This window comes from Cimex lectularius, unplaced genomic scaffold (assembly GCF_000648675.2).
Source record: "Cimex lectularius strain Harlan isolate CLEC.00 unplaced genomic scaffold, Clec_2.1 scaffold172, whole genome shotgun sequence".
NCBI classification, from domain to species: Eukaryota; Metazoa; Arthropoda; class Insecta; order Hemiptera; family Cimicidae; genus Cimex; species Cimex lectularius.
Window position 1 is genome coordinate 692398 of NW_019392796.1, and position 19765 is coordinate 712162.

General features: G+C 32.7%; 1 protein-coding gene across 2 annotated transcripts; it reads right to left on the reverse strand.

Annotated features, from left to right (window-relative positions):
* Nucleotides 1–2088: 2088 nt before the first annotated feature.
* Nucleotides 2089–18412, reverse strand: LOC106665105 (protein bicaudal C homolog 1-B). 2 transcript variants are annotated; one of them, XM_014391309.2, is made up of 16 exons: nt 18065–18411; nt 14230–14267; nt 14090–14159; nt 13954–14033; nt 13684–13896; nt 13390–13629; nt 13099–13317; nt 7529–7697; nt 4510–4623; nt 4222–4437; nt 4075–4167; nt 3905–4015; nt 3714–3844; nt 3273–3483; nt 3097–3216; nt 2089–3036 (listed from the first exon to the last, which is right to left on the reverse strand). In XM_014391309.2, exons 1-16 carry the CDS (start codon nt 18246–18248, stop codon nt 2930–2932), a joined length of 2316 nt encoding a protein of 771 aa, XP_014246795.1. In that variant the 5' UTR covers nt 18249–18411; the 3' UTR covers nt 2089–2929. The 2 variants fall into 2 exon arrangements, with proteins under 2 accessions (XP_014246795.1, XP_024083769.1); XM_024228001.1 differs by having other exon boundaries at nt 13684–14033; nt 18065–18412.
* Nucleotides 18413–19765: the final 1353 nt, after the last annotated feature.

Here is a 19765-nt window from a genome sequence, read left to right on the forward strand (position 1 = left end):
GACGTTGAGGATTAAAATGGTTATAAAAATTAAAATAAAATAATAAGTCTATAACCGTTAAACATAAAAGGATTTTTCGGTATCCTTTTCACTGGACAAGATGTAAAGTATAGAGTAACGAACCTTGTTGAATGAGCACCACCTGACAAGAATTCTTCACAAGCAGTTTTTTTCGCCTTTGATCACATCACACACTTTTATTTTTACTTTTTTTTTCTAAAGCTTAAAGCGACTGAACAGCAACTCCAAAATGCAGCATGGCTCCCCTTGGCCTCTGCCATCCCTGCTCTTCTGCCTCCTCAATCATTTGAACTCCCTGCCTTATTGATTGTTCATGCCGCTTTGGCAGCCTTTATGAAATGGCTTGTCATAATCTTTACTGCAAAAGCTAATTGGAAATTGCACTCGTTTAAATTGGAAAGGCACTTCTGTTGGTATCACTGGGATAAGTTGTATTAGCATATCTCACAGATTGAAGAAGTATGATACTTTTTATAACCTGACAATTTCTGTTAAAAACGTGTAGAGGGGTTTTTTTTTAAATCATTGACTTTTAAATGGTTATTACATTATTATTTTTATTTGGGACATCGTACATTGCCCTGAAGAAGGCCAAATATATAGCCGAAAGATTGGCAACTGTATAATACAGTGTACAATTCATTGAAGGACCACATACCCAATAACATCCCAAATCAGATTATAATCAAAGTTGGTCGATAACTGAACAACCTCGTAAATTAGCATATCTCCTCCTTTCACTTTTAGTAAGAATATAAATATTATTTCAATTAATTTTACTTTTTATCTAAGGTCTTTGTTGAGATGAAAAAGTTAGTATCATGAGTGGGCTTCAAACCCATAACCTTTGGCTCATTATGCCGCTGCTCTAACCACTTGAGCATTCGTGACTGCGATCCACTCTGACACCAACTCCTCGTCTCAAACTTACACATTTTCAAATTTTCCCTCTTTTTTTCCCTATTTTAAAATGTATAATCAGGATTTGATTCTCAGCGACTTATAAAGAGGCCATGGGGAGCTGTTCATGTTTATTAATCAAGGTATGATGAATCTACCATCAAGATATAACCAATTTGTTGAGGATTAGGGATGCGGTCACAAAGAGTGAATATTGTAACTTTTGTGCCAAGCTTTCAACCTTTATTACAGTCATCTTTAGGGCTACGCTACATTATCATAAATAAATTTGATTACATTATAATATTTTTAAACCTCTAACAAAACTTTAAAAACAATCGTTGATAATGATTAAAATTTATTTAGAAAATTAAAAAGCTTGATTAATCGTTTTTAAAAATATCATTATAAATTATTGTATTGTAGCTTTATATATATTATTCTAATCAAATTTATTTATGACAATGTAACGTAGCCCTAAACACCATTGAAATAAAGGTTGCAACTTGGCATAGCAGTTACAATACTCACTTCTTTTTGACCGCATCCCTGATCATAAACAAATTGCAATGTTTATTAATATTTTATTTACGTAATTTATAGTTGTTCATGCACACATACCTGTAGAGCAAAATCGATTTTTATAGTCTTTATCTTTGTATACTAAATAAACGTTCACTTGGAGCTTTTCTCACTTCTCACTTCTGATGGTTTGGTGGTTAGGCCACACTGCCACGTGCCGGTATTTCGTTTTTCTACCATTTTTTGTCTATATTTGGCCTTTCACAGGGCTAAGAAAAATGTTATAAATTCCAACCGAGTTAATCATTAGTCAATAAATAAAGAGTGTGTGTACAAGAGAGTGAGTCTTCGTTGTGAGACTACCTCTTTGGTTGAGCAAACGTATACTTATTATTTTGTTGGTTTCATATTTCAGTTCAATAAGAATCCAGCGTCTTTAGATTTTATCCAATATTTGTTTTTCAAATATGTATTATGCATAATGGGAATTGGTAGGATTGAATAAAAACTCTAAGAACATTTAGATACATTTATTTTGTTAGATTTTTTGTACCAATAACATACAATAACAATATACTTACCCCCCCGACTTATACCATCTTGGAGTAGTATTGTATGGCTTTGGTGTTTTTACATATTTTTCACTTTTTTCTTAAATAATTTCTGTTGGAAGTAAGTTTTCACATTAAAATGAACGATATTAAAATATATTGACCATCAGTTTTCCTTTTAGGGCTCACATTATAAGTTAAGATTTCAGTTTATAATAAATAACAACCATTTTAAAATGTTAACAACATACAGGGAAAAACAAATAGTATACTCTAGCCAGACTACAGATCCTAAAATTTTTCTTGTTGTTATTTCTATTTTCTAAAAAAGCAAACAAAAAATAAACAAAAAAAAGAAAAATTGTAAATTAAAGTTATACAATACTACATAAAAAATGATTCAATAATTTGGGGTTTTTACCGAATTTATCATTTAAGATAAAAAATAAGAATAAATTAAATAAATTACAATAAGAATCTAGCGTAGTGAGATTAACAATACAATTATAAATAGTTTAAAACATGCTACTATTAAATTTCTCATTTGATGATTGTTTAAAATATCCATGATTTCTTGTAAAACTGATTTAGGCAAAAACAAATATTTTAAAAATAGTTGAATTTGTGTACAGAGTTGTTGTATTGAAATCCTTTGCATTTCCTAATGTTAGTTTCAATGTTTGCATTCGGTATTAGTTTTTTTAAAGTTTTTTTTTAAATTTCATTAAATGAACTGAACAGAATATAAAGATAGTTTAGTTAGTAAGTCACTTATCAATAATAATTTTGATCTACATGCAATATAATAAATACCATGCAGTTTTGAACACTGTTCAATATAATATACATTTCTAATTTCTAATTATCAGTAAACTAATAGCTATCACCAGGCTATTTAATCACATTATAGAAAAATATTTTTTAATGAACTTTCTTCAGTTATGACTTGTCAAATCATTCAGACTATTTGTGGAAGGATTTTTCCTCTCGGCTCCCGGGGCTGCACTCCCTCTGAATGGGCTTCTTTGTCTTTTGTTCAGCTCTGAAATAAATAAAATAAAACTGAATATGAACCAAACAACCAAAAATAAACAGGGCTCACCTGCTATGCAGAGCATCAATTTACGCCGTGCTCCCAAAGCACTAACTCCTATTTCCTTTAAGTCCAGATCTGTAAGCGTCTTAAATGTCATCAGGTCTATTTCTTGAGATTCAAACAATCCTGGAAAAAATTAAGTTTTTCAATAAAACTTAAACTTTTATCTAGACCGGACTTACTTATGTACTGTTCCAGTCCAATATTCACAAGGAGGGTTGAGAGGTCAGACATCGGCAAGCTTGTTATTGTAGATAGTGTGTTCTTAGTAATGGAGTCATATATATTGCTCGATGCAAGAGGATTACATTCAGTTGAAACGCTACTTGTAAAAGTGTCACTCTGTGTTGGGGAAAACTCTCCAGACCCACTCATCCATTTATCTTTGTCAAACTTAATAAGAGTTGAATATTTTAAAAAATTATAAAAGGTGAACTGACAATTTACATCACAAAAATATTAGATATACCAATTATAAAACTAACCTAAGCCTCCAAATTTAAATTTTTTAACTAGGTTAAAAGATAATTTTAAATATGTTTTTTTACTTTTTATTATTATCCAATAATTCCAAATTCAGAATTTAAACACATTTTGAGGGAGATACAGGAATAAGTAAGTACCTTAACTGTTTTTTCTTTGTTTGTTTTCAGTTCAAGTAAAGATGAGGTTGGTGAAGAATGACTGAAACCATAGCCAGACCAAGTTGATGTTGGAACTCTGAAGTTAGTCGCATTTGGTGATTTACGCATTGCTGTAGCAATTAGAGTAAGTAATTAAATATGTACATCCATCACTTTCTTTTTTAAATTACCTTGCATAGCTTGAATTTTAAATTTTTGAAAGTCGCTGTGAGTGAGCATTGGACGTTTAAAGCCAGGGGGGATTTTCGATTGGTCTGGTTCTTCACAGGAGGTGGCCAATTCTAAAGAAACAAAATGAGAGTCAAATATATCATTTTAAAGCAGGAGCAACATGAATTACCTGGTTTCGGTTTTTCTGGCACTGGATAAGGTATGGGGGATGTCGTTCTTGAACTCGAAAGGCTACTCGCATTACTGCTCATAGACGAATAGACTAAAAACAAACTTTTAAAATGTGATATCTTAAACATTGCATGTTGTTTAATACCTGGGAATTCTGGAAGAGACAATGTACTGTAAGAATAGTGGTTAAGGTCCGAATGGTATGGGAGAGGTGATAAAGATGGAGGCAATGTTAAATGTTGGGCTAGCATATAATGTGGGATGTGGGACCATAATGGCTCAGAGCGTCCAATCATTGGGCTTAGCAAGACTGGGGTTGTTAAATTTTGGTACGTCGGATGTGCTGGATCATTGCAGTTCCCTATATAAGTCAAATATAAAATCAATATATCAAATCTGAATTTTAATAATTTCATTAAATTTTTATACATACAAATAGGCTTATAAATTGGACTCGAATTGGGAATAAAATAGCTCTGCGGTATTTCCACTTGAACTGAAGGTTCATTTGATCCAATTAGTCTTTTGTGGGCTTCATAAATGTCACCTGAAGCGATAAAAACCAGTTTTAAAGATCTTAAGCAGCTATGATTAACGCAACTATAGATTATCACCAAATAAAACATTGTTATTATAATTTTATCATAAGCAAAGATTAATATGAGTTTTCATAAGCTCGTAAAAGAAAACATTTAGATCATTTTGATCCTGAAATTAATGAATGTTAATTGATGATTCTGTTAACATTGTACTGTAAACAATTTATACCGATTCCATATTATTTTTAACCTAAGTGATTGATGAGTATTGCAGCCAATAAAAAACTTTGAGGCTCAAAAATGTAATGAGGTCAAATGTTTCAGCAATGAGACCACTACCTGGATCAACCCCTGAGTTTTATATAATCACAGGCATTAACCATAAATATGTTTCATTATAATCCTAAGAGATTGTAAAAAATACTGTTTAAAGTTAACTTACTGAGTTTTAAACATTAACTTAATGAGAATCCATTAAATAGAGAAGCAATTAGGTTGAAAGGTTAACTGAAATGATTTACAAATAAAAATATAACCTAAAGTATTCAGCATTGCATGTATTGTGTTGTAACCTAAAATACTAAAACATATGTATTTGTAGATTAAAACTATAGTAAATGGGAACTAATTAAGGTTAAGGTAGATTGATTTATTTCTTTGTAACCTGTTGTATTTTAAATTAATATGAGGTTACAGTGTAATGTAAATTGACTCCTAAATGAGGTTAACATAAACTGTAAAGTGTATCTGTCTGAGGTTAGCAGTGGTTGGGTTGATTTGTAACCTAATGAAAAAATGATTTTTTAATGAATCCTTTAATGATGGTCCACATCAGCTTACATATTAGCTCTCAATTTTAACTGAAGACACACTTTGTATTGAGTTTAGAGTACTCCAAGTTGCACTGAATAAATTTTAGAATAGTAGCTGCATTTCACAGGCTGACTGCTGATTGATTATATTGATCATGTGCACGCTGTCCTTGATATATCAATCATTTCTACACACATTATCATGATAGAAAAAATTTGTAAAGTCTTGTGAGAACATCCTCATAAGTATATAATGAAATTGTAAATTATGCTAGCCTTTCATTATAAAAAGTACAAGTATGAAGCATAATCCACTTTAGAATTAAAATAATAATAAGTGGGAAGTTTATGGGCCAACAAACAGCTGAGGTCATCGCCGGCCCTCTACGTGTTTTCCATCTTTTTTTTTTTTTTTTTTTTTTTTTTTAAGAATTAAATTAAGTTAATTACGTCAGTTAAGGTTTTTTAAAATTTTATTTATTTATTTTTGATATTTTTTTAAACCTCTTTTTTTACATATAAATATATCTGTAAATAAACTTATTATTCGCCTTTCACACTGCAACTAATAAACCATTAAAAGTGGATGGGAACCTGAATGAGGTTAATAAAAATTGAAATGATTCATGGCCCTTATAATATGTACATACATATATAAAACAGATTGTAATACTTAAAATTTTAATTGGTCTAAGATAGATAAGTGTAAACTTGGTTTTTCTTGATTTTTCCTAAAAATCTGGAAATGTGTTTAATATAATAACTTACATTATAATTTAAAGTAAAATTAATCAGTTGATTAAATTTATAAAATCAATGAAAGGCTAAAATTTTAAACTTTTGTCTTATTATTTTTTGAAGTTTAAACTATAAAGGAATAAGAACCTAAATTAGGTTAGCAATTGCAAAAGAACCTGAATTAAGTCTTCATCAACATAAATTAGGTTAGCAATGATAAATGAATTCCCATTAAAACTACAAGGGTAAACTGTAAAGTGATTGGAAACTGTACTTGAAAGGCTGAACTGAAGTACAAAAGAATATAGAACCTAAAGTATACAGAATTGTAACCTAAAAGGCTTAAAAAAATTAAGGTACAGCCAAACTATAAAGCTAATGTAACTTAAATGAGGTTAACCATGTTTCAAATTATTTCATGTTTGTAATAATGTTTTTATTATGGTTAAGTATTACACTTAAGTAAAATAAAATAATATTAAATAATAATGTTTTTTTAAATGTATTATTGCGCATATAAAGTAATTACAATAATAAAAAGTGGTAAGTACAAACATGTGAGGAGTATTCATCCATTCAGCCTCCTAAAGAACAAAGATAAAAGCAAAGAAACATCGCATGGCTATTGGCAATTCAGTGACGGGGATTGTAGTAGTACTGAACTGATGGACCAATGCATTAGAAAGTGCGAAAAGAGATTGATGGATTTTTTTTAGAATTAGCTGTTCCTATGACTAGAACTATGGGAATATTAAATACTCAAAGTAGGTCAAGAGGTCAAGGTTTGATTTAAAAAAAAGAGGATTAACACCTTTTCTTGAGACTTGAATGGAATCTTTGATGTGTTTGGAGTTGGAATGGTTGATTAACCCCTAAAGTTTGATATCAACTTTTAGTAGTTTAGTGAAACCTTTGAACAACTGTCAAGCAGTAGTGATAATACTTTGTAACTCTTTTTAGTTCATTACATTTTAGTCTTGTGTGCAGATTCCAAGTAAGTTGTTTGTCTAGGTAAAGTCCCAAGATTTCTTTCAAGTAAATAATTGGTAGTGCAGTTGGTCTAAGTGTGAAGTTAGTCTAAGTTAGTCTGAAGTTTTAAATTTTAACTTTGTTATATTTATTTTAATTTTTCACTTTTTGGATCATCCATCGAGGCACTACAAATGGTTTTGAAAGTTTTTGGATACTTTATCATCAGGAAAAGTAGAAAGGCTCCTATTCTGGGGGGTTAGAAATGTCAACAGTATATATCAAGTAAACAAGTCCTTGAATTTTCTCTTGTGGGATGCCAGATTGGATATTGCTGAGCTCTATCTAACTCTCGAGTAAATCTTAGTATTATTTAAATGATCGAATGACTTACCAATGTTCCTTTCGATCCCCTTGATAATAAATGTTATTATATTCTGCTTTACTTTATGCCTGGTGGTTATAAGGACATTCTGTTTGTTCATAATGTCACTTATTCTTGTTGTCTCGACTGCAGGTGAGGTCTCAGGAACATCAAACATAAATAAAACAGGAAGAGAGCCCTTGAATGTTGAAACAATTAAATCACAATTGGAATTTGAGAATTAAATTTAAAATATGAAATTGAATTTGTATAAGCAATTCAAACAAATGTGATGCAATAAAAAACTAATTAATTTAATGTCACAAAAATATATAAAATTTTGCTATCTTTAATAAATCAAACCATATTCTTGATATTAAGAACCTTCAGTTCTTTTATATATGTATTTTTTGAAATACATTGCAATTTATAACTGAAATAAAATCAAATTTTTAAATTTTCAATCAATTATGGGTCACTATGAGAAGCAAACAAGTCGCAATACCTTCATGGACACATAATTTCTGTTGCACATTAGTGTAACATTGTGTAATAACCCCATGTTTCCTTTGATTTTACTTCATCTGGTGACAGCATTCATCTACTTTTTTCCCTATAACTTCCTTGTGAGGATGTATGCATTCTCGATGGTTAGCAAAAGATCCATGTCAGGATGCTTCAGTTTATATTTTTCAACTATTTCTCTAGTTTTTAAGCTTTATTGGAATTTCTCCTTGCCCGGATGCATGCTGCTTCATATATTATTGTTTGTATCGTTTAATTACTCTCAGTAGTATTAATCTCTGTGCACAATTATTAACGTTTGCAAAATATATCTTGAAGCACATCGGAATGAGTTTTATAGATAGTATTTAAGCTTTTGCTTGGTAATCCCCAGTATTTTCTAACAGCCCTAGATAAAATGATTGCTAATTGATTAGCTTTTGGAACATGTGTGTGCTTTCCATTTTAAACATTTGTCAAAGATTATTCCAAGGTGTTTTAACTGAACCATTTTCAGGCTAATACATTCCTAATCCTATTCTCTTTTAGCCTACATCTTCTGGAGATGCATATGGTCTTACATGTTTCTAGATTGATATGTTAATCTGCAAAGCCTTTTTTTTCAATTGTAATATTGCTGTTAGCTGAAGTACAGATATTAGAGTTATCCTTTTTCTGGAACCATCAGCATGTTTTCAGCAAACGTGAAGGCTTGCATCTTCTCTGCATGGTCTATTTGAATGATGTGCCATACATCATTAAATTCCAGAACCCTGGACCTACACAGGAGCACCGATGACTTGTTCTTGGGTCACACTTAGTTATTAGTGTTTATTGTTAAATGAGTTTTTCTAAATAAGTTTTTCAACTCGTTCAATCAATCATTTGCATTTTTAAAAAAATTTCCATCTAAGAGTTTTTCATCAAAATTGAGGTAATTTTTAAAATCCATGCTAAATTGTATAAAGAAAAGTCATCTACTGAACAATTTTGGTCCAATATCTGATTGCCATTTCCCTCAGACAACCCTATAAAACTGAATCAATGGAATATCTTTGAAGAATTTCATATATGCACTATGTGCAACAAAATTTACTAGTGAATTTCACAAAAACTTAGTTGTTCAATAAAATTTCAAATCCTTGGTAGCATGGTTGGAATATTCTTTTTTCAAGAAGTATGGTAGAACAAACCTCCAAAATTGCGATTATCGTGGGAAAATTGAGGTTTTAAGCGAATGGGGGATATTTAATTTGTATTTCTGCCAGAAACTGAATACTACAGATTAAAATGTACAAAAAATTGACTTTATCGGGAAACGAGTAGATTTTTCTGTCTTTTGACTGTCATTCCTACTACAACAAAAGTTTCGGCGAGAATTTTTAACTTTTGATTTGGCAGTTAAATTACTTTTATTAGATGTAAATTGTCGCTGCAATGCTTCTGTGATAGAAAGAAATGAAGGAACTTGAGAACTTTCTGCAGTGGTTAGCTGTATTATTTATTTTATTATAAATAATAAAATATTTATTAGTAAAATTTATGAAAACAAGCCAATTCTTTTTTTAATTTTCATCTTTAGTATTTAGTTTTATTTTTTATTATTTTTTTTTTAAATCTCGGAAATTTTTTCACTAAGAGTGAATTTTTTAAATTCTTCTAAGATCTTCCAATGTTTAAAATTTATAGGTTTGTGCCAGCGAAATGGCCATCACTTGGATTGAAAGGGTTCAGTAGATGGTTGACTCATTCATTAAACAATTTAACGTAGATTTTTACAAGCGACATTAATTTTGATGAAAAATGCATAGATAACGGGAAAATATATTTTTTTTTGTGACAAGTCTATTTTTCCGGAAAAATCGTATCTTTTAGGTAGAAACCCCATTTTCGCGGCATTCAAGTCCATTTACAGACTGCGATCGCCCAATTTTTTTAAAAATATTTTATTTATTTAAATGACCTTATGACTCACATATTAGCCGGTGATGTTTCACCATATATGATATGAATGGAAGGGTAGCATAAAAAAAGGCCAGGGACCATATTTTAGGAAATAAAGAAAATAATCGAACCCCGTTTAAAAATTAAAAATGAATAAAATAAATTCAACATAAAAATTAAAAAACTGTAATTGTGGGCAGTTTTTTTAAAAGGTAACGATATATGGCTACAAACATTTTTGAAAATATTTTAATTTTTAGCCCACAATTTAACAGTTTAAAAAATTATTACAATTTTATTTTATTTTTAAATTTTGTTACATCAAAAAATTAACTTTACTATCTCAAAATACCTTGCTTAAATTTTTTACATAATAAATTTAAATGATTTTGTGGTTTAAATCGATTACTCAAAAGTGCCTGCGAGTTCAAACGAATTTTTTTATTTCATTTTATAGGCAGATCTTTACCAATCCTTACAAGATCTGTCCCGTATAAAAAGAATTTTCCATTATTTATGAGAGGCCAAGAGTTGTGCAGCTCCACTCTGAGCGACAAGAATTAAGGTGTATGTTGTTCAATATAATAAACGACTCAGAACATTTCACATAGAGTTTCATTTAAATCGTGTTTGTAATTTTCGAGAAAAAGGGTAACCTGCATAGCTTTTCCTTTGGGTATAAGCGAGCTATTGGGTTTGGGTCCCCTCATTGATTTCAGTTTAAATCGATCACTGAAAATTACCATCGAGTTCAACGAGCTTTTCATCCCATTTTGTAGGTGACAACTACGTTGAAAAAGCTCAACCAGATGACCAGATCTGTCTCGCATATAACGTTTTTTGAGAATCATTGTCAAATTTAGTTTATAACTCTAATTAGACGAAGCTGCAATATGTTTTTAATAAAAACGTTTGATACGGGATAGGTCTGGTTGAGATTTTTTACGTAATTAGTACAGGAAGTTACCTACAAAATGGGTTAAAAAGCTCGGTGGAACTCGATGGTACTTCTGAGTAATCGATTTAAACTACAATCAATAATGGGGATATCCTAAAGCTCGCTTGTACTAGAGGAAAAGCTATGTTGTTACCAATTTTCTCGAAAACTACGTTTTACGATTTAAATGAAACCTTTTGTAAAATGTTCAGAGTCGTTTATTAAACGACGTATACTTGACTTGACTTAATTCTCGTCGTTCACAGTGGAGCATAGGGCGAATACAAAGTTCTTCCATCCCTTTCTGTCAGCTGCAAACGTTTGGCCTATCTATACAACTTCCTGACTGTCCTATGTTCCTTTCCCAGTGATCGTATACTCATTTGCTTAGTCCAATCTTGTGATGCTCTTGCGTGTTCTCTCTCTCTCTCTCTCTCTCTCTCTCTCTCTCTCTCTCTCTTTCTCTTTCTCTTTCTCTTTCTCTTTCTCTCTTTCTCTTTCCTCGACGGCGCATCCCATTTTCTCAGTTTATATTCTACCCACTTTGATTTTCTTTTGCATACTTCAGCATGTGGCTGCTAGCTTAAGCTTTCTTTTGCGGAGCTCTACATTGCTCATTTGTTTTTGGCAACCATATTCCGGCAATCCGCCGTAGGCAGCAGTTCACAAAAATTTGGAAAGCACTCATCCTGGTTTCTGGTGATAGGACGGACATGACATTCTTGTGTTGTTCCGAAGTTTGGTTCGTCTGTAGATGGTTTTTTTTTTTTTTTTTGCATTGACCTTTTGTCTTCAGCCATGTTTGTTATTATTATTATTATGTTTTAATTTGTTCGTTATAAATTATTTATAAGCTGCAACGAGTTCGTTTGACAAAATCGACCAGAGCCCGATAAACATCGAAGTCTTCTGTACATATTAAGAATTTATAATTATAAGGTTTTGCTATTTCGCACTGGTCTATCTCACCGAACATAGTCTTCCTTTCTTCATCATATTTTTTGCAATGCCACACTATATGTTCCGCATTATCTATTAGGTTGCATACGGTACACAGATCACTGTCTTTCTTTCCTATCATGTGTAAGTATGCATTACAGATGCAGTGGTTTGACCGTAGTCTGCCTATTGTAACAATGGCTTGCCTTTCAAACGTTTCTTTGGTGAACGAAGGAACGCATCCGACTTTCGGAAAGATGGATTTATACCATTGTCCAGTGCTTGATGATCTATATCTATTCTGTCACTGTGCAATCGGTCTACTTTTGATAACATTGATGGCATCGTAATGGGATATTTTCAACACTTTTTCTATCTCTGATTTTCTGGTAGCTGACTTGGCCAAATCGTCGGCTTTCTCATTTCCTTTCAATGAACAGTGGCCTCTTATCCATAAGAATAAAATTTGCTTTCCTTTATACCGGAGATCATTTATTTTATTTATAATTTTAACGGTCAATGTTTTGGTTGATTGAAGATGGTTTGTTTCTCCATATCTGATATTATTGTATGAATATCCTTCCGCACTACCTCCAAATTTTAACAACACGCTTCCTAGGTAGGTAAAGGAATCAACTGCTTCAAATATTTCAAACATTCATGTCTTCCAGCGTTAGCCGGGCAGCACAAAGAAAAGCCGAACTGATACGACATATACATCAGATAAATGTACGACAGATACTCTAAACTAAAAAATATAAACGATAATAATAAGCGGTTGTAAACCAAAACCGAAAAATTCTTTTCATTACAACTGTTGATACAGGACATATCAGGTTGAGAGTTTTTAAAGGTAGTTCATCCAAGATGTCACCTACAAAATATGATGCTCGGTGGAACTCGGTGATACTTTTGAGTATCGACAAAAATAGCATCTTTAAGGGAACAAACAACGCGCGTATCCATATGGGGAAATTGCTAACATTAATTATATCTGAAATTGTGCACGATAATTGTTTGTATTCAACCGTAACTTGGCCTAATAGATCCATTTTTAAATAATCAAATCTGTTAGAGTAATTATTTATTAATTATTTCACTCCACGTAAATGGTTAGACGGAGCATAAATAATCAACTTTCATCAAACTCAAAGTCATATTGTCAATTGCCATAATCGGGAATCCCAGCTTCCAACAGAATTTTATGTTTTTGTGTATCATTACCGATCCTTTAAAAACACATTTTTAAATAAAATATTATTAATTATAAACGTACAATGAGTTGTTGACGTGCCAGATAAACATCGTTTATAGATCCTGTTATTGTTACGTTACTCTTTTTCAAAGACGGTATATTTGGATCGATAGGGTCGATGAAAGTTATCTGAGTCTTTGTGTTCATCATGATGGCCTTGAGATTTTCGTTGTTTTTACCCAAAACCACGCTATGGTGGTGTGGTGATATTTCCAACATCACTTGAACAGTCACGTGGTCCTTAAAACAGAAACAGAGACTATAGAGGCAGCGTATTTTACATAAAACTGCAAATGAGAAGAAATGACTTACGGCAAGGGACTTGCACATGTGAGCAATGAGCAACTTCGTCGCTTCCTTAACTCTTGAAACTTCCCACTCACAGCCTTTGACGACAACGAGAGTGGAGTAGAGCTTTTGCCTTGTCCTGTACATCACCTGAACATTGTACGTGTCCTGAATGTCTTTGATATAAGGAGATACTTGGTCCGGACTCAGCATCGGGGCTTCAAGTATGGGAAGTTCGAAGCAGAAAATTAGCGGTGTGAGTTCCTAGAGGTAATCACGCTTAATGCAAAGTTCGACAAATAGGACTTTAAGACTTACTCGGACTTTCGCTCTTGCTTTTTCCACACCAGCGACATCTCCAGCTATTGAAACTTGGTTGCTTTTCTCAACAGGGTTGCTCCTGTTTGAGTCCGGGAAATGGATGTGACATGCCGTCTCTTCCATCACTCTCTTGATTGTCAAACCACCTTTTCCTATAATGTGCGAGTGCTCGGTGTAACTTACGTCTATTTTCATGTTGACTCTGTTCCCCTGGAAAAACATTTCAATTTTTTTGTTCTTAGGTTTCTGTTGTAAATTTAGAAATACCTTGGGTCCTAGAGTCGCCAAGACCCTGTCGTGTGCTAATTTAACGTCGTCAGTTCTGCCCAATATTCTGATGTGTGGGTCTAGAAGATTTTAAAAATCTATAGCAACAGTAATGAAACAACAGTAGATGACATACCTTTCTTCGATTTAGCGTTTAACTTAAGCCTGGAAGGCCATGCAATGTGTGTTCTTGTTTCGCGCATAATCTAAAATATGAAATGTCTGTAAAAAATTGTTCATTCCAGACTTGGTTTGATTAGGAATTCACCAACTTACACTGAGGAACAAGTCAGAAGCCGCATTTTTGTCACCACCTAAATAAAAATATGAAATATAATACGTAAAAAAATTGCTGGATTATATTGTTGCTGCAACAAAAATGGAGATTGTTGATATGACTGATCAGTCTTACATTGCGTTAAGTTATAAAACCATACTTAAAAAAATCAATTTCATTAATATAATAAATAATATTTGACCAGCAATTATGGCATAATGTAAAATAATTGTTTAACAACAGCAATCTCTGAATTATTTCTCAAAGGAGTTCTTATCTTGTGAGTTCGATTGTTATTAAAGTATTAGCGATTAAGTATACTAAATTTGACTGAAACCTGAACAAGCGAGACTAGGGCAAACATCTGGCCTAATGCTCAAGAAAAACAAGATACTCAAAAATCATGCAGTAAACAAAGATTGAAAAATCTATGTATCACAGGGGCAATGACTACAACCTTCATCAGCTTAGAAACACTATTAAACCTACCTCTTCTTCTATAGGAAGCAATGTACGAGGAGAAGCTCAGTCTCCAAAAACAAATAAGTTGATTCTTAGCCATTGGTATTGATTATATGATCCCGAAAAAAATGTGCGACATCCTTTAAAGTTTTAACAGGTCATTAAGGATAAGAAGAAATCAGGAGATCAAATACAATTATGTAATATACAGATGGCACCACTGAAAGGACCAGGTCACGTTTATTATCTGCTAGCTCAAAATATAAACACTTAAACTCATCAAAACTCAAGAGCATTTGCTCTTTCAAGCTGAAATACAAGCATACAATGCAATGAATTCAAATGCTCGCTGAACAATGAAAATCTTAAAAGAGGTTATACTGACAAAATCTTTATACCATCAGAAAGACAAGCAGGCCTAAAAGCATTAAAACGCAAAAAGGTCTCATCCAAAATAGCCAGTGAGTTCATCAGAAATCTTCAAAACCTGGGAAAATAACAACCTGACAATATGTTGGGTGCCAGGGCACAAAGGAATCCACAAGTAGGCAAACTAGCCAGAGAAAGATCTGCAGGATTATATATTGGCCCAGGATTTATAACTGGGATAGCAAGACCAAATGCAGACTCGTAGGTCTTACGGTGCACGAAAACAAAAGAACAAGTGGACGAACTCCAGAGGTGCCAGGCATTGTAAAATAATGATTTAAGAACCCCTACCAAAATTGATAAACATAAAGCTACAGTTAGACAGGATAAAACTTACCGGCCACTAGCATCTGAGAAAACACGTGCATTGCCATTAATGATAAGTCCATTTGTAAATTATGCAATGAGTAGGAAGAAGCACTGACTATTTGATGATCTCGTTCAAGTTGTCCAGCAATTTTTGGGGCTTTAACTTGAGATTGATTTTATTTATTTAATACACTCCAAAAACCCGGACACTGGACGTATTTTGTTGTTTATTTCAAACTATATATACTTTAATCGTTATATTAATCACAACATAGTTATGTTAATGTAAGCCAAATGAAACAGATCAGAAATTTATGAATTCTATTAAAAAAATCTAATTATGATGGTTTGAATTCACCAAAACACCGGAAATCATTTACTTCGTAGATTAAAATTTAACTAGCAATTTTTTAAAATCCAGTTTTGCTCATAAAGCGTTATTGTGAACAAAACCAAGCAATGAATAGATAGTTAAATTCATTCCATTACTAAACGATTTTGTGTTCCACAGTGTCGTGGAAAATTAAAATTTTTTTATTAAAACTCATGAGGTTGCAATTAAACTAATATAATGATAAAAATTCATATAGTTAAAAATAAACAACAAAATATGAGTGTCCGGTTTTTTTTGCCTTTGAGTATGTTTTATAAAATTATGTACTGTATACAGGGAAATTTTAACTTCTGTTCCCCGTCTCAATTTTTTTGTTGGAGCGTTTTGGGGAAATTTATGCTTTAATTTTTTTGGTGACACGAACAATTAAAACGGTAAATAAATAAATTGGTTCTTGGTTGAAGAAGTTAGAGAAGATTTCGTTTTTCCAAAAAACAATGATCGGGAATAAGTTCTTGCAAGTTACTTGAGAACGGTTGCTCGACATTAAAAATCGTTTACACCGTTGAATTTACCTTCCAAAAATCTTTCAAAAAATTTCCATGGATGAGTGCTTCGCAATTTGAAATAGCACACATTTTTTGCCCATGTGAAACTAGACAAAAATAAAAGTTTACGTGCCTCGGGGATTTTCCCCAAAACACCCCAATAAAAGAATAATAGAAACAGAAGGCAAACTCACCCTGTTGGTAACTAATATTTTTTAAAGTTATGCCGGTTTCCTGGAGAAAAATATATCATAAACGAGTTTATGGCCAATTTTTTCCTGTTTCAAAATTAAATAGACTCTACCGACTTAAAAATCATTAAGAATAGAGGTTGACATCGATGTATGTCATATTTATATGATAAGAGATCAGATAATCTCGAGGATGGTAGAAACTCAGGGGCTTTACAAGAAACTTTGTCGAAAAGTGCTTTTTGTTACTAAACACCCCTGTCCTCTACAGTCAAAAAATAACACCGGATTCATAATTGTAAGACCAAAACGAAAACTACGTAACAACCTTTGTTTTAACGATTTTTGATTTATTGCTGAAAGATTATATAATAATAATATTTTAATTTTTTCTTTTCACTTTTTCTTATGTAAGATAGTTCCTCGAACTATACTTAAAAACTTGAAGTACAAAGGGAAAACACGAGGAATCTGTAAAAACAAATATGTGGTGATTAGTGACCATTAATCGATAATTATTCAGAAATCGTGAGAGGCGGTCTGGTGTGATGTAGGTTTCATAAAAACATTTTCTTTATCGTGCCAATGTTTCGATCTTTATTGAGATCATTTTCAGGGCTCAAAGTGTTTGTTTTATGTGTAGATGTGTCATTATTGAGTGTCGTTTTGAGTTTATTTAAATTGAGTGGGCACTCTCAACACGACACGCAAGAATGGCTCAATTACGCAGAAAACAAACACTTTGAGCCCTGAAGATGATCTCAATAAAGATCGAAACGTTGGCACGATAAAGAAAATGTTTTTCTGAAATCTACGTCACACCAGACCGCAACTCACGATTTCTGAGTAATTATTGTAAAAACAAAATTTACGAATAATGAAGGAACTATGAGTATGTATTTTCAAATTGGAACTCATCCCCATTCGATTTACTTGCAATTTTTCAAATGCTAACCAGCGGACAGTAGTTTGTGAATCCTTGTTCTACAGCCTGGGTCTGACTGAACTTTGACCAGATGAACAGAAAGACTTTAGTATTACATTGTGAATCGGCTTATATTTTATAAGAAATTAAGTGTTTTAAATGGTTTTTTAAAGTTATGAAATAAAAAGGAGAAAGAAAAAAAAATTCGAATTTGTTTTGAATTAATCATCTATACCCACGTTTTCATCGCGATGTAGCAAGATAGGCTAGAATAATATACCGCAAAATAATATATAGAATAGTAAACCGCAAAATAATATTTAAATGTTTAATAGTAATAACAACAATAATAATAGAAGCTCTAGGGATCTGTAATTATTATCAGAATTGAATGAAAAATTTGAAAAAATATTATTTGAGTGGGTATGAAACGGCCGATTTGTGTCCAGCTAGATTCGCCATTTTTATCCTCCGCGAGGCTAGATTTATCTAGCCTTATTAGACATCCTGAATCTAGCAACAAATTTCCTGATCGATGGAGCTTTCAAGATCAATAATAAAGAAATGATTCGATCGGGATTTGAAGTTAGTTTAGATTTGTTTCCTCATTGGAGGAGCACGAATTGAAACTCTTACCAAATAGGAGATTTTCCAAGAGTTTCCTGTCCACTCTGAACCTGTCCTGGGCGAGTAGGTCGACGGAAGATATCCCCAGATTGGTCATTATTTCCTGTAAGTCTTCCCGGCTGCCGATCGAGCTTTCCCGGCCTGCCGTGCAGTCGGAATTCGTCTCGGACATGGCCTCGCCCCGAATGCTCATAGTTTTGGCTTCGGTCGAAACTGGAGAAATACAGACGAAAGACAATACCCAAAGTCCAACCCCCTTTACCTTAAGACTTCCCCGGCGAAAGGCGTTTCGTCGTCGTGCTTTTCGTACGGACCCCTCGGGCGATCCAAAGTGTTTACCCGTTCGAGAGATAATGCGGGATAATCCCATTTTTGCCATTCTCCGATGTTCAGATTGGCCAGTTTAAAAATGAAAAAAAAAACAAACACAACAAACAACAAATATCGAATCCTTGGAGATTTAATTTTTGAACATCGAACCAGGAGGTTTGATTTAGTCAGTTTTAATAATTTTATATGACCTACACAATTATGGAATTTTCACTTACCCCTACAAAATGAACTAACAATTTAAAACTAAATTAAATTTTAAATTTCACTTGCACAAAACTGTATTTCCTATCATTCAATTTTGTTCTTTCCCCGTTATTTTTATATGATGAGAAAATTCGTCTGCGTTTATCTTTATTTAAAGAATTTGACTTTACGCCTGATGTTTGCTACAAAATGATAATATTGAAGGCTGGTAGTAATTACAACAAATATAATATCTTTATTTGTACAAAAATAAAATTTATTGTAAAAAATTAAATACAGCTTTGATATCTTGAAATTGGTCGTTGGTAAAGGATTTGCATTTTTCTCCTCTGCCTCTTATAACCATCAGATAATTTTATACTGTATCAGTTCTATGCGAATTCACAATTTATTATTAACAAATAATATTCATGGGTTTTTATTTGTAGGATATATAAACAATAATAATGATTAAAAGGATCGTAAGAGAAGCTTTCCCGTATCAAGAGCACGGTCAATAGGGTGGCCCCCTCGGAGGATCTGAATCAAAGATCTTACTCACTCCGACTAATAATAGTCCATACTAGAAATGTGTGGTGGTTAGTGACTGTTAGTCTATGATTATTCGGAAATCGTCAGATGCGGTCTGGTGTGACGTAGGTTTCAGAAAAACATTTTCTTTATCGTGCCAACGTTCCGATCTTTATTGAGATCATCTTCAGGGCACTCTCAACACGACACGCAAGAATGGCACAATTACACAGAAAACAAACACTTTGAGCCCTGAAGATGATTTCAATAAAGACCGAAATGTTGGCACGATAAAGAAAATGTTCACCAGATTGCATCTCACGATTTCCGTATAATCAGCCCATACTAGGTTGACACTTATTTTTTTTGCCAAAGTCCGCGTAAGAGTCCGGCATATAGAAAAGGAGTTCTCGATGTGTCCCAGTTAAGGCTTGGCTCCGTATAGAGATCGGGTAGGAATACCATCTGATTTGTGAATTGTGCTTGAACACAGAAGCGATTATTTGGATCCTCTGTTCCAATTTTTGAAGAAAACAGGACTGTCTTATTATATCCTGGTACTAGTAGATAGATATCTCGGTTTATGTTACCTTTTGTATTTATTAGAGTGAATGTGCAGTGGGAGAGGGTCGATGGTGGAAATTGAGTATGCCATTGCCCTCA